At 44.9% G+C, this 13,550-nt stretch overlaps 1 protein-coding gene across 1 annotated transcript; it reads right to left on the bottom strand.

The window, feature by feature from the left end:
- Positions 1-3,425: 3,425 nt before the first annotated feature.
- LOC110586500 (putative aldo-keto reductase family 1 member C8) lies at positions 3,426-12,687 on the bottom strand. The gene is made up of 4 exons (XM_021696731.1): positions 12,539-12,687; positions 7,949-8,116; positions 7,016-7,130; positions 3,426-3,535 (listed from the first exon to the last, which is right to left on the bottom strand). Exons 1-4 carry the CDS (start codon positions 12,623-12,625, stop codon positions 3,426-3,428), a joined length of 480 nt encoding a protein of 159 aa, XP_021552406.1. The 5' UTR covers positions 12,626-12,687.
- Between the last annotated feature and the right edge of the window lie 863 nt (positions 12,688-13,550).

Here is a 13,550-nt window from a genome sequence, read left to right as displayed (position 1 = left end):
TGCACACCGTGAGCCCTGTGCCTGCATCCGCTGGGCTCAGCGCGGGCGGCCCACAGGTTCTGTCTCACTGGGCACATCCGAGAACGCTCCGCAAAGCACCAGGGCGCGGACTGTCCATGAGTAGGCAGGGACCCCAGCGGCGACCCCAGGCCTCGCCTGCGTGGGAGGATTTCGAAGCGGGTCCGCGGGGGGCGCCGGCGCATTCGCGGCTCTGGCGGCAGGGGGCGCCGCTCCCCCGCCTGTGGATTGGAGGCTCTACCTGGGGGGTCGTCCGGGGGTGGGGGTCGTGGAAGCCGGGCTCCAGGACGGAAACGGACGTAAAGAGCGCACGGGCCAGCTCAGGGGAGGCGGTTCGTTCCCGACCCCGGACCGACATCGGGGGCGCTGGCTGGGCCCTGTTTGTTTACCCAGCTTCTGAGACTGGACCTCTCCCCAGGCAGCCCAGGGGTTCCGGCGAGGCACCGTGAAGGTGTGACCCCGGCCCCGGCTCCCCGCAAGCGTGACCCCTGCCCCGGCTCCCCACAGCTGTGACTCCGGCCCTGGCTCCCCACAGGTGTGACGCCTGCCCCGCTCCCCGCAGGTGTGACGCCTGCCCCGCTCCCCGCAGGTGTGGCGCCTGCCCCCGTCTGGGAATGGCCCCGTCCCGCCTGGTCCACAGGGAGACCAACAGTGGTTTGGAGGGCTGCCAGGGGGGTCTCTCTCTCCGTGCTGTGGACAGCCCTGTGAAAAAGGACGCCATTGCTACCCGTCTCGTGCACACAAGGGCAACGTGAGCTCTGAACAATGGGGTCCATCTTTTTTGATGGAACCTCTACTATTAGTAACAGTTTTTGAACTTGCACCCAAATACATGTATATTTTTTATGTATTATATAAATGAATTCTTTACTGTCCGTTATGTACATTATAAAATATGCCTCAAAATAGAAAAAAAAATTAAACCAAGCCAGAGATGAAATAAAAAATTGAAAAATAAGAACTTTAATCACAGTCCAAACTCTTTGTTCTAATTTATTGATTACTAACAAATTCTTTTCAAAGCAATAGTTTGACTATGCTTTACATATATATATATATATATTTTTTTTTGTCAATCTTGATTCAATACTTTGTGATATAGAAATTTGAAATTCTGATTCTAAACTCAGTTTCATTTGAAACATGGTCTTTATGGCAAGCAGCTGGGGCTGGAAATTGCTCACAAAGATGCATTGATGCAAATGAAGAAAGCACAACTTTGGAAGCTCTTAATTAATCATGGCACTCATTTCTCAGTCCCTTTTACCAATTATGCCATTTCTGAAATTTGGACTCTCTGATATATGTTAAGTTTTTTGAAAAATTATACTTTCAGTAACTTTTAGGAGAACTATTTCTCCTGGAGGAAAGTTGGGATTATATTCCAAAGTCCTTACAGATGTGTCTATGAATTGATAGCAGTTGAACCTCTAGATATTGAAGTTTAGGAAAAAAGAGCCCCCCCCCCCCATATTCTCAAGTTGAAGAGTGTATGTTGCTAAAGAAAAGTATTTATGGTTAATCATTTGAATGTAGGGGGAAATTAAAATTTGAATTTAACAACAATTTCCAGAAAGGATTGTTCTTCCCCTGGGGTTCATTTGGACTTTTGAATCCCTCACCCCAAATTCTGAATTATCCCACCACTTGGTAACTAACAATGCCAAGTCCTACGACTGGCTTGAAATCCCCATCATTCAAGTTCAGAGAAGGAGGTGTGTCGAGCCACTGGCTTCACTGGCTGGGCTAAATCACTCCTGTTTTCAATTCCACTTCCTCTGGGCTGTGCTCTGAGAAGATTGTTCTTGGGATTACTCAAGGACTGGTAGAGGGGCCTATGGCTAGAGCCTTACCCAAATTCTTTTGACACTGGGTTAGAAAAGATTCCAAAAGGAAAGGGAATATATGGAGCTGAAACCAATTTTCTGGTTTCTTATTTTATAAAGCACTTTTATCTTCAGATAAGTGTAGATTCACAGTAAGTCGTAAGAAATAATATGGAATATCCCATGTACTCTTTACTCAGTTTCCCCCAGTGGTACCATCCTGAAAAACTATAACACAGAATCACAGAATCACAAAAACCAGGGTTTTGACATTGATGCAATCCACTGATCTTGTTCAGACTTTCCCAGATTTATGCTGATTTGTGTTCTGTGATTTTTTTCACATGTGTGTGTTCAGGAATCCTTCACCACAATCAAGACACAGAACATACTCTCCTCTCTCTTCTGTTCCCACTTCCTCCTTTTTCCCCAACTTGACTGAGATATAACTGACAAACTGTATGTATTTAAAGTGTACCAACACAATGATTTGATAAACATATTCATTATGAAATGATTCCCACGATCAGGTTAATTAATACATCCATCACCCCAGATGGCTAATATTTTTTTGTTTTGGTGAGAGCACTTATGATCTATTCTTTAAGCAAATAACCAATTTTACAGTACAGTATTATTAACTGTAATTACCCTGCTGAATGTTAGGTCCTCAGAACTTATAATAGAAGTTGTGCCTTTGACCAACATCTCTGCATTCCCCCCACTGTGATGACACGAATGTTAGATTTTTTGTTATTGTGCGGGGTCCACAAGGCTCTGTTCATTTCCCCCCCCACTCCCAGTTACTTTCTCTCTCTTGTTCCCATTGGGTGATTTATGTTGTTTTACCTCCCACCCAGTACACTAATCATTTCTACTATCCCTTAATGTCTATCCAGTCTATCCTTTGAGTTTTGCATTTCAATTATTGTATTTTTCAGTTCTAAAATTTCCATTTTGTGATTGTTTATATCTTCTATTTCTTTATTGAAACTTTCTGTCTTTCCATTTGTTCCAAGTGTGTTTGCCATTGTTTGTTGAAACATTTTCATGATGGCTGTTTTAAAATCTTTCTCAGATAATTTTCATATCTTGGTCGTCTTGGTGTAGGGCATCCTTTGCTTGTTCTTTTTCATTGAGTTTGATAATCTTGTCCTTGGCATTATGAGTAATTTTTAATTGAAATATGGCCTTTTTTGTATTGTGTTTTAATTAAGTTTTAGATCCCTTTAAAAGGTCTGATAAAATTGTATAGTGTGGTAAATTCACAGAACAAAAGAAAAAAGAAATTCTTACGGACAAGTAAAAAGCTTGAAAGTATATTAAATGGTTAGGTTTTTTTGGAGATTAATATTCCCTGTGATCACTTCAAAAGATCAGCATTTCAACCTCTGTGACAGAAGAAAAAGCAAAACAGACTAAAAACCAAGGCATTGAAAGGTTAGGTTGTTTGAAATGTATTTTCCTTGACTTTTGGGGGGAAGGGGAGACTGGGTTTAGAGACTTTTACTTCCAGATCTGGGGAATCAAGCCACATATCAACCTGTCAGGCTAAGCAACGTCGATAAACGAGATACCTTCTCATCGGTGAGTTGTTTGCCAGTCATCAACCAGAGTCAAAGAACTCTGGAGCAACCAGACACTGTTGTCAATTCTCATCAAAAAGTGGATAATCTGGATGCTTAACAAATCTAAAAGGCAAAGGGAGAGACTTAGTCAAGTAACTGTTTCTGGGCTGGATAAAGAGAGGTTTCTTCTAAACTGGCTTAAGTATGAAAATTAATGGAACTTTCTTTTGGACAGGTACAAAGGCACCCAGTTTTATAATAACCATGTACCCCTCCTTGACACTGTAATGAATAGAATGTAGAAAATACACTTACAAACTCATGAACACAGGTACAAAAATAAACCAATATGTTGCATTTTTGCAGGTACTGTATTATTCTACAACTTAAGGAGATAAACTCTTTGTGTTGCTATTTTAAACTCCCAAGAGGGCAGAAATGAATTCTGCCTTTTTAAAAACCATGCCAACCTGGTTTAATACATACAGTTAACAAATATTTCAAGGCAATGAAGAGGAAGGTGATAAGAATGTCACTGTTGTTCAATTTCTTTCAAGCACTCAGAAGTAATTCATCTACCCCTTTACTCAGTAAGAAATTACTTTTTAGACCTAGGGATGGATACAGTGATTATGATGTAAGTCACATCAGGGGGATTTCATTTTAGCAAGGGAGGTAGACTCTCTCCCTCTCTCTCTCTCTCTCTCTCTCTCTCTATATATATATATATAGTAATAATTTTGAGATAGGAAGTGCTAAATCACTAAATAATTAATTACTGATTAAAATGACCAATGTTAATTGCCCACTTCTCCACTCTCCCTTCCTTTCCTTCTCTATCATTTGATGGTATTATTCCTTCAACCAGCATTTAGTAATCACTCAGGGAGAGAGTAGATTTTTAAAAATCCTGCCCTAGGAATCTAACATTTCGAATAAGGTAAATGGGAAATAAACAGCATAAATCAGTAAACCGTATGGCATGCTAATTAGGAATATGTGCCAACAGAAAAACAAAGTCGAGTAGAGAGAAAAGTCTTGCTGGGCAGGGTTGCATTCTTAGGTAAGGTGACAGAGAAGGTATCACGGAGGCAACCCCTGAGGGAGGATGTGAAGGAGGCGAAGGAGTGGGCATCCAGCTATCGGGAGGAAGAACATTCTAGGCAGAGAGAACAGTCAGTGCACAGGCCCTGGGATGGGCCTCGCGTCTGTGAGGAACAGCCAGGAGGCCACAGGGCTGCACTGGAGTCAGCAGGGGGAGAGAAGGACACAGACGCAGACAGTGAGGGAGGGAGCATCCTGCTGGCCCTGCAGGTGTGGTAAGGAACTTGGCCTTCACTCTGAGTGAGAAGACAGGCTAACAGATGTCAAGGAGTGCCCGTTCACTCTGGCCTCCAGGTGTGGAGCAGACGACAACCAGCTACCTGAGCAGGAAGACTCTGGGATGAGACTGTGTGTCGTGGGGGGGGGGAGGGGGGAGGCATCAGCACATGCCATAGTGAGCTCAACTGTAGACGTGACGGGTTCGAGATATGTATTCCACGCCCAAGTGCAGCTGAGCAAACGGATACACAAATCCTCGTAGGTCTGGGCTGGATATAATTTGGGGAGTGTGTATTTAGATGGTGTTTAAAGCATGAGACTGGATGAAATCCCCGAGGAGGTGGGTGCAGATAGGAAAGAGAAGAGGTCCAAGGACTGAGTCACTCCAAAGTTAAGAGGTCAGGTGGATGGTGAGGAGCCTGCAAAGAACATGAGAAGGACCAGCTAGGGAGACCAAGGAAACGCAGACGGCCTGTGCGAAAGGAAAGCCAGGAACGTGTTCCTAGGAAGAGAGAGCGATTCACCAGCTAAGACAAGATGAATGAGGAGAGGAGGTCATGGCTGACCTTGATGAGAAGAGTTTTGGCAAAGTGGGGGGCAGGTGCCTAGTTTGTGTGGGTTCAGAAGAGAGAGCCTCGAGGTGGCAAGAATAGGCTTCTTCCAGAAGTTTCCCTGCGGAAGGAGGAAGGGGGCATGGCTGCAGAGTGAAGTCAGCTCAAGAGAAGATTTTGGTTTTGGTTTTGGTTTTAAAGATGGGAGCATGAGGAAACAAACTGAGGGTTGCTGGAGTGGGGGGTGGGGTGGGAGGGATGGGGTGACTGGGTGATAGACACTGGGGAGGGTATGTGCTCTGGTAAGCACTGTGAATTGTGCGAGACTATTCAATCTCAGATCTGTACCTCTGAAACAAATAATGCAATATATGTTAAGAAAAAAAAAGAAGAAGAAGAAGGTAGCAGGAGGGGAAGAATGAAGGGGGGGAAATCGGAGGGGTAGACGAACCATGAGAGCCGATGGACTCTGAAAAACAAACTGAGGGTTCTAGAGGGGAGGGGGGGTGGGAGGGTGGGTTAGCCTGGTGATGGGTATTGAGGAGGGCACGTTCTGCATGGAGCACTGGGTGTTATGCACAAACAATGAATCATGGAACACTTCATCTAAAACTAATGATGTAATGTATGGGGATTAACATAAGAATAAAAAAATATATATACAGAAAAAAAAAAAAGAATGACCTTTCTGGTGCCTAAGGAGCTTGGTCACATGACCTTTAAAAAGTTGTGATTACTGATGAGAGTGTATGTGTGAATTTGTGCATGCAGGTGTGTGTGTTGTGGAGAAGAAATGGGGAGAGGGAAGAGAACAAGAATCAGGAGAGACTGTAACTAAGTACCTTCTCTCCCTCCTATCCACACCCACCCCTAAACTCTGCCAAGAATCAGTTTTCGTACTGTTGGAATTGATTTCACAAGGACAGGCTGGTTTGGATGATAGGAACTCCCTTTACTAATAAGCAATGTGTTTCAGCTTCAGTTTATGACAACCTGTCAGAGATGGTGAGGTTACCAGACATGGTCAGTGAATGTCCACTCTGATGAGAGGTTGGATCAGCGAAGCCCAAAGAAGCCCAGGGGTGCAGTGAGGACCAACCCACGGTACCATATCATGATTGGGCTGAGAGGTCCATATGGGAGGGACTCTTTCCCTACAGAGGTAGGGGTTTCCCATATCGATGCAGTCAGTTATAACTTAACGTTCTTTTTTTTTTTTTTTAAAGATTTATTTATTTATTTGAGAGAGTGAGAATGAGAGAGAGTACATGAGAGGGGGGAGGGTCAGAGGGAGAAGCAGGCTCCTCGCTGAGCAGGGAGCCCGATGCGGGACTCGATCCCGGGACTCCAGGATCATGACCTGAGCCGAAGGCAGTCGCTTAACCAACTGAGCCACCCAGGCGCCCTAACTTAACGTTCTTGAGGACACTGATCACTAAGGGATCACAGACAGGAGCACATCACTTAGACATGTAAGGCACTGTCCTCAACTCTTTGAGGTAGAGACAAAGAGATCATTGAATTTCAATCATTCTGCAGGCTATGGGATGAGGAAAAAAAATCTCAGTGGTGAGATGACAGAAGTGTGAACGAGAGACGTAAGTCATGGAGCAACTCTATGCACCACACCCAAGCCCACCTCTCAGTCAGAACCCCGACAAGCTATCAGGAAGGAGGAAACAAGGTGTGGCACCAGTGATGGTCATAACAAGGAAAAGCAGAAGCGGACCTTCATGGCGAGTGGCAAATGTAATGAAGAGATCCACAGAGTCCAGCTGAAGTGCCTTCAGTGATCTTTCCAGGGCTGGTCGAACCAATTCCGGGCAACGGAAAGTAGTCCAAAGCTGCAGTGACCAAAAGAAGTGATTTCACACATTTGGGGACCAAAATTAAACATCTCAGTTACAAGATTGAGAAGTGAGTAACAAGTCACTGGGGTGGTCTAAAAATAAGAAACGCCAGGACTAAATTCATCACTTGGTGTGACTGGGGTCCTTCAGGGGCACCGAGTTGTATTCGAGTGATGGTAGGAAAACTGAATGAACTTGGATGGGCCAGGGAGAGCAGCCCAAACATCCCACAGGTCAGAAATGTCATCTCTGAAGGGAGAGTCAGGAAGTGTCAGGCAAGGGGAACAGAATCTGCCTGGAAAGAGTTCTGCCACTTTCTAGAAACAGGGTGTCCCTGATGGAGACACTCATAGGGTCATTCTGTAGAGACCCCTGCTCTCTTGACATTGGAAGCACCGTTTTCCACCTAAGAACATTTTACAAATCTCAGGAAATTCAATGCTGACTTGAAGAACCTATTTTTGAGTCAGGCTCCCTTCTGTGAATACTAGGTCAACCACACGTGGATATGTCCTGAGAGAATCTGCTGAAGAATAAAAGGAGTGGACCCCACCTGTGGTGGCTCAGCTGAGCCATACAATGGATAAATAACATACATATCACTAATCATGTTTCACATGTGAATGCGGTCTGCTCTCCTACCTCTCACATGCTTCGAGCAAAGCAAGCTTTTTTCGTTCTCTACTTTTCTACAATGGGTCCCTACAATGTGAGAAGGTACATAAATTATTCAAACCAAGACCAAAGGTGGTTTTTTGTGTTTTGCAAGATAATGTATCTAGCAGTGACTTCCCATCACTGGCCCACAGCACCTTGGTGGTGTAGAATGTGTCCTCTCTCTTCACGGTGCCTTCAGCAATCTTCTCTCGAATGGCCTTGCCGACTTCCTCCTCATTTTGATAGACATATGCTGCATCGAAGTGTCGGAAACCTACGTCAATCACCACTTTGGTGGCCTCACCGGCCTTGCTTTTAGGAACCTATAAAATATAAATTAGGAGGGCTGGTAATCCACCTGACACAGAGAAGTAATGTATTTCCTTAATGGCATGTTGGCCAGCTATTTCTGCGTGTCCCCTGCTCCCATGGGTGGGGGTGATGCAAGCCTCAGTAACAAACCTGTACTCTGGGGGCACAGACCTCTCATCTCAGAAGAGTTAGTGAAACAGGCTTCACCAGGGACCACAGAAAATCAACTCTCACTGAATAAGGAATTCGTTGTATGGAAGTAACTAAGAGGAAAGCTTCTGACACTAGAGAGAACTTCTAAGTATATAGATGTACATAGATATGGTTACAGGAGACAGAGACAGGATAAAAGGGATGGCATGTATTTTTGGTTTAGAATTGAAAATGAGGCCATAATAGCCATTCTCCATCCAATTATATATATATGCATATATATATACACATATACATATATATATGTATATATATATCACATTTTCTTTATATGTATATATCACACAATGGAATATTATTCAGCTTTAAAGAAAGAAATCCTCCATTTGCAACAAATGGATGAACCTATGCTAAGTGAGATAAGGCAGACAGACAGAGAAAGACAACTACTGCATGGTGTCACTTATATACAGGATCTGAAAAAAAAATTCCATTTCCTAGAAACAGAAAGTAGAAAAGGGATTGCCAGGGGCCAGGAGTTGGGGAAATGGGGAGACATTAGTAAAATGGTGCCAACTTTCAGCTATAAAACAAGGTCTGAGGAATTCATGTATATCATGGTAACTATTGTTGATAACACCGTCCTATAGAATTGAAATTTGTTAAGAAGATAGAAGATAAATGTTCTCACCAGAAAAGAAATGAAGGCATAAATATGTGAAGTGAGGGATGTGTTAGACTTGATGGGATGCATATTCTCACCATGTATACATATATCAAATAATCATGTCGTGCAGTTTAAATATCTTACAATTTTGTGAATTTTACCTCAGTAAAGCTGACAAAAAACAAATCAGTAGTATACCAATTGGATTAAAGGAAAATAATGGCTGATTTTCAGGGAGATTGAGAGAGAATTAAAGGAGAAATATACTACATGATGCCCATCATTGTGACACAATTGTCATTCTATGAGCTTGGCACTAAACATATCCGTGCACACTCACCCAAAGTCTTCCAGCTGGAAGCAACCACGACTCTGCCTGGGAATTTCTGTGGCCACCAGAGTCTTTGGGAGAGGTTCTCAGTAATCAGGGAGAGAAGATGTGTTGACCACTGGACGCTACTTCGCCTCTCTACCTGACCACTGCAGGCCTCACACCATGGGCCCATGAATGGAACAGACATGCTGGAAGGGATTAAGACTGCGCCTGGGCCAACTTCATGTGCTACTTCTCACTGGAGCTCTTTTAGATCCCACTGTTTGTAAATGTGTGGCCCGTCAGCAGCAGCAGAGACTGACACCGAGTCTTGGTAAGGTACCATTCCTCAAGGAGGCAAGCCAGCCCCTGAGTGGCAAGTTGATTGTATTAAACACCCCACCCCAGTGGGGAGGGAAGCAAGGAATTCATCTTTACTGAGACTACCACGTTCTATGGATGAGTTTCTATGTATGTCCCCTTCACAGTCCCTCGGCCAGCATTACGATGTAAGAGCTCTCAGAGAGTTTGGCTTGTCATTACAGGATCTCATGCACTAGCGCTTTGACCCCTTTATAGTGAAGGATATGCACCAATGAGCTCCTGACCACAGAATGCATTGGTTCTCTGAAGATACTGCATCTTCCAGAAGCGACGGGCATGACAGAATGTCGAACGGCTTCTTGAGGGTACAACCACAAGAGCCAGGTTGCGAGGAAGGACACTGTAGGTTTAGGACACTGTCATTGAAGATGCAATATGTTACTTTGAACTAGTAACAATCATTTGGTGCCACGATCCTCATACCTGATTCAGTGACCAAGGGCTAGAAGTACAAGTGGCCTCTGAATTAGTGTGGGTTCCTCCAGATGGTGAAACCGAGGCAAGGATCCCAAAGCAAGTAATTTACTGGAGGGGCAAAGGGTACACCGGTGGGGGTGTGGGCAAGTGGGAGAAGGAAGAGAGCCAGTAAACACTGCTCTATCACAGTTGCCACTATGAACCCCATGCTCATGGGAAACATATAGCTCCCAAGAAGCGAGGGACCGAGAATGTTCCTAGATAATTCCAGTCAGTAAATTGCTACGGGCTGCTCCTGGAGGCTTTGCATAAGTCCCCGGCGTTCAGGTGAGGAGATGCAAATGCGGGCAGCTGGAAGTCAGGCTAAGCGCCAGGGGTTCACGGGGAGCGTACGGGTGGGACAACCGCACCTGCCACACACTATCATCCCCACTCCTAGTTATCCGCTTGGGGAGTTTCTGTTGCCCGTTTGATCGGCTTCAGGATGCGCCAGATTCATGATTCTGGTTCCCAGGAGGGAAACCTTCAACCAAGTGACCTAGTAAGGGTTCCACCTAACTAATGCCCTGGCGGCCACCTGTTTTTCAGAAGTAGAGAGAGTGGTCTCTGTATAATGGCGGCAGGGAGGAGGATGTCTGGAATTCAGAGAAGTCACTAGAGCAGCCCTGGGTGCTTCTGTACCTGGTAATAACTGTGAATGGACAATTTGAGCAAGTACCACTGGACAAGGGCACAGGAAGCAGGTGCTCGGACCCCTCAGTGATTGCCCCGTTAGGCCAGCAGCCTAGAGCAGCAGAAGTGACGCATGACTGGAATCTTTTTAAAAAGTTGGAACGACATTTCAAAATTATTCATGATGTTGTCATTAAAGATCTGTCTTTACAACAACTACAAAACCAAGACTTATACCAGGGGACACCCTCTGCTGCGCCAACTGGGTCTGCGGGCCGCCAGAGTATTCCTTGTCCCTCTGCCAGCCATTCGAGATTCCAGTAATGCTGGAGTGGCCTCTTCTACTGAAATGGAGCCGTCACACTGCCCTTTAGAATGTCTGAGTCTGACTTCCAGCCTCACTTAAGCTCAGCTCACCTCCTCCTGGAAGCCTTCCCAGCACATCCCAGCTCCCATCAGCCTCCTCTTTCTGAACCCCTCACTTCTCCTGGCACCTGGCGATCTAACATTGAGCCTTGTTAAGTGGCTGTTGTCCCGGGCATCAGGCGTCTTCCTCTCGCTGTCGAAGCCCCGAAGACATGGAGCTATCTTCTGTGCAAACTCTCACCACTGCTGGGGTAGATTTTAACACTAAGTAGAAGCTTAATCATGACTGTTGAATTGGTTAATTGATTTATTCATTAATAATGACATATTCCACCTGTACTTTCTTGAGAGCCTCACTCATGAGATCAGAAGGGGTATTATTCCTTTCTGCCCACTGTGTCAAATGCTCGTTTATTTATTCTAATATTTATCTCAGCCTCTGATAAAATGCACACACTGGCTTCACATACAGGGGGCTAGGTGAGGCTGAAAAGACACTTGCCTCAGTGAAAGAAGTTGCATGCACAGATGCTGGAACATGCTTCTTGCTTCTGCCATGACCCACAGGACACTAGTGTGGAGCTGGGGGGGTCACATTCAGAAAAAGAACTCCGCTCAGGGTGGAAGAGAGGTTCCCATCTTACTCTGTACCTTTTGCACCATACAAAGCACAGGCACGTGTTACTTTGTGTCAGTGTGGAGATAATGGGCTGTTTTGATTCTATCCTCTGTGGCACTTTTCTGTCTTTAACAACAGTAGGTTGGATATAAATATGGAAGAACATACCCTCTGCTTAAGCTATAATGGTGGACACGAGATAATTATGTCACGCAAACAAACTGGCCTTGTCTGAGAGCCATTAGCTGGTGATAGTTCAGGCACTAACCTACTGCTTGAAATAATAGCAGGTTCTCCTAGGATGAAAGATTTTGGTGATGCGCCAATGAACCTAACAGCAAAGCGGCTATGAAGCGGTCATGTCATCCTGCCCTCTGCACCCACTGCCCATGAGGAGCTTCTAACAAAGAGCAGAGTGGCTCTGACCGAGGCAGCAGGTGGCGGCAGGAGGGGCAGCCCCAGCTCAGATTTTAAACAGGTGAGAAATAAGAAAGAATAATAGCACTTACCCAGGAGTGTTGTCGAGGAATTAAAAAAATAATAATAATGCATGGAAAGCACTTAAAATACACAGTAAGCATTCAGTACACATTGCAGTAAAATAATAAATAATAATAATAATAATAAATAATAATTCACCCTCAAAATGATCACCTCTGGATCCCCAGAATCAACAGCTCACCATCCCACTTAGTGCAAAGTTAGAGATCATGAAATGAAGACCCAAATGAGTCCTGCCAGGATTCATCACCCGGAGTGCACGAGGCATGGGGTGCATGTCTGCTGACCACCCTTCCAGGGCTGTTCATGGTCAACCCTCCGGTCGCCTGGGTTCCACCTACGTCATTAGAAGCAAGAGTGCCAAACCCGAGCACAGGCATGATGTGCCCATCATTCAGTTTCACGGAACAACTCCGGTTGAGGTCCATCACTGTCCATAGTCCCGGCTAATCTGGCTCTGTCTCTCCTCCCTTTTCCTGATAGAGAGCCAAGAGAAGACAAGGTTCCAGTGTCCTTTATTGCTACCAACAACAATGAGATAGGTGGGGCTGGGCTTACAGATTCCAGCTATTGAAAGATGAAACTGGAATCAATCCAATGACTTTCATGTCTTTCTTTCAGGTCCCTGCAGACATCTCTTGCAGGAACTGCACCCAGAAATGTCACGCAAGTCACGGGAGTTTGAATTTTCTCTTCAGCATTGCTCACTAATTGATCCTAGTTATAAAAAATAATTTAAGAAGGGTAGAGTACAAACCATGGCAGATGCTGCTGGTAGGTTATACCAGTCAAGGACTGAGCATTTCACTATTAAATTTAGCATCACGGAAGTCACCAGTGACCTGAGTAAAATGGTTTTAGTGGGATGATAAGGCTGAAAACCCCCGTGGGGTGAGAGAACGGGAATTAGAGGCGGTGAACGGAGAAAGATCTGTGAAGGAATTGAACCAGGAAAGTAGAGAGACATGAGGTAGAGGTTGAAGAGTGTTGTATAAAAGGGAAAGAACCAGGCGCCTGGGTGGCTCAGATGGTTAAGCGTCTACCTTCAGCTCAGGTCATGATCCCAGGGTCCTAGGATCGAGTCCCGCATCGGGCTCCCTGCTAGGTGGGGAGCCTGCTTCTCTCTCTGCCTCTGCCTTTCTGTCTCTCTGACTCTCATGAATAAATAAATAAATAAATAAATAAAGGGAAAGAACCTACATTATAACAGGGACGGTGGGGGAGACAAGACGCCAGAGCATAGATGCAGTATCTGTGCGGATGTTGAAAATGCCAGGAATGAAGAGAAAAACAGTATTACAGAATGAGCCAGAACTAGGAGTTAAAATCTTCAAGGAACGAGACTGAATTATG

This window comes from Neomonachus schauinslandi, chromosome 5 (assembly GCF_002201575.2).
Source record: "Neomonachus schauinslandi chromosome 5, ASM220157v2, whole genome shotgun sequence".
Taxonomy (NCBI): domain Eukaryota; kingdom Metazoa; phylum Chordata; class Mammalia; order Carnivora; family Phocidae; genus Neomonachus; species Neomonachus schauinslandi.
Note: the sequence above shows the minus strand (reverse complement) of the source record. Positions and strands in the feature narration are given on the sequence as shown.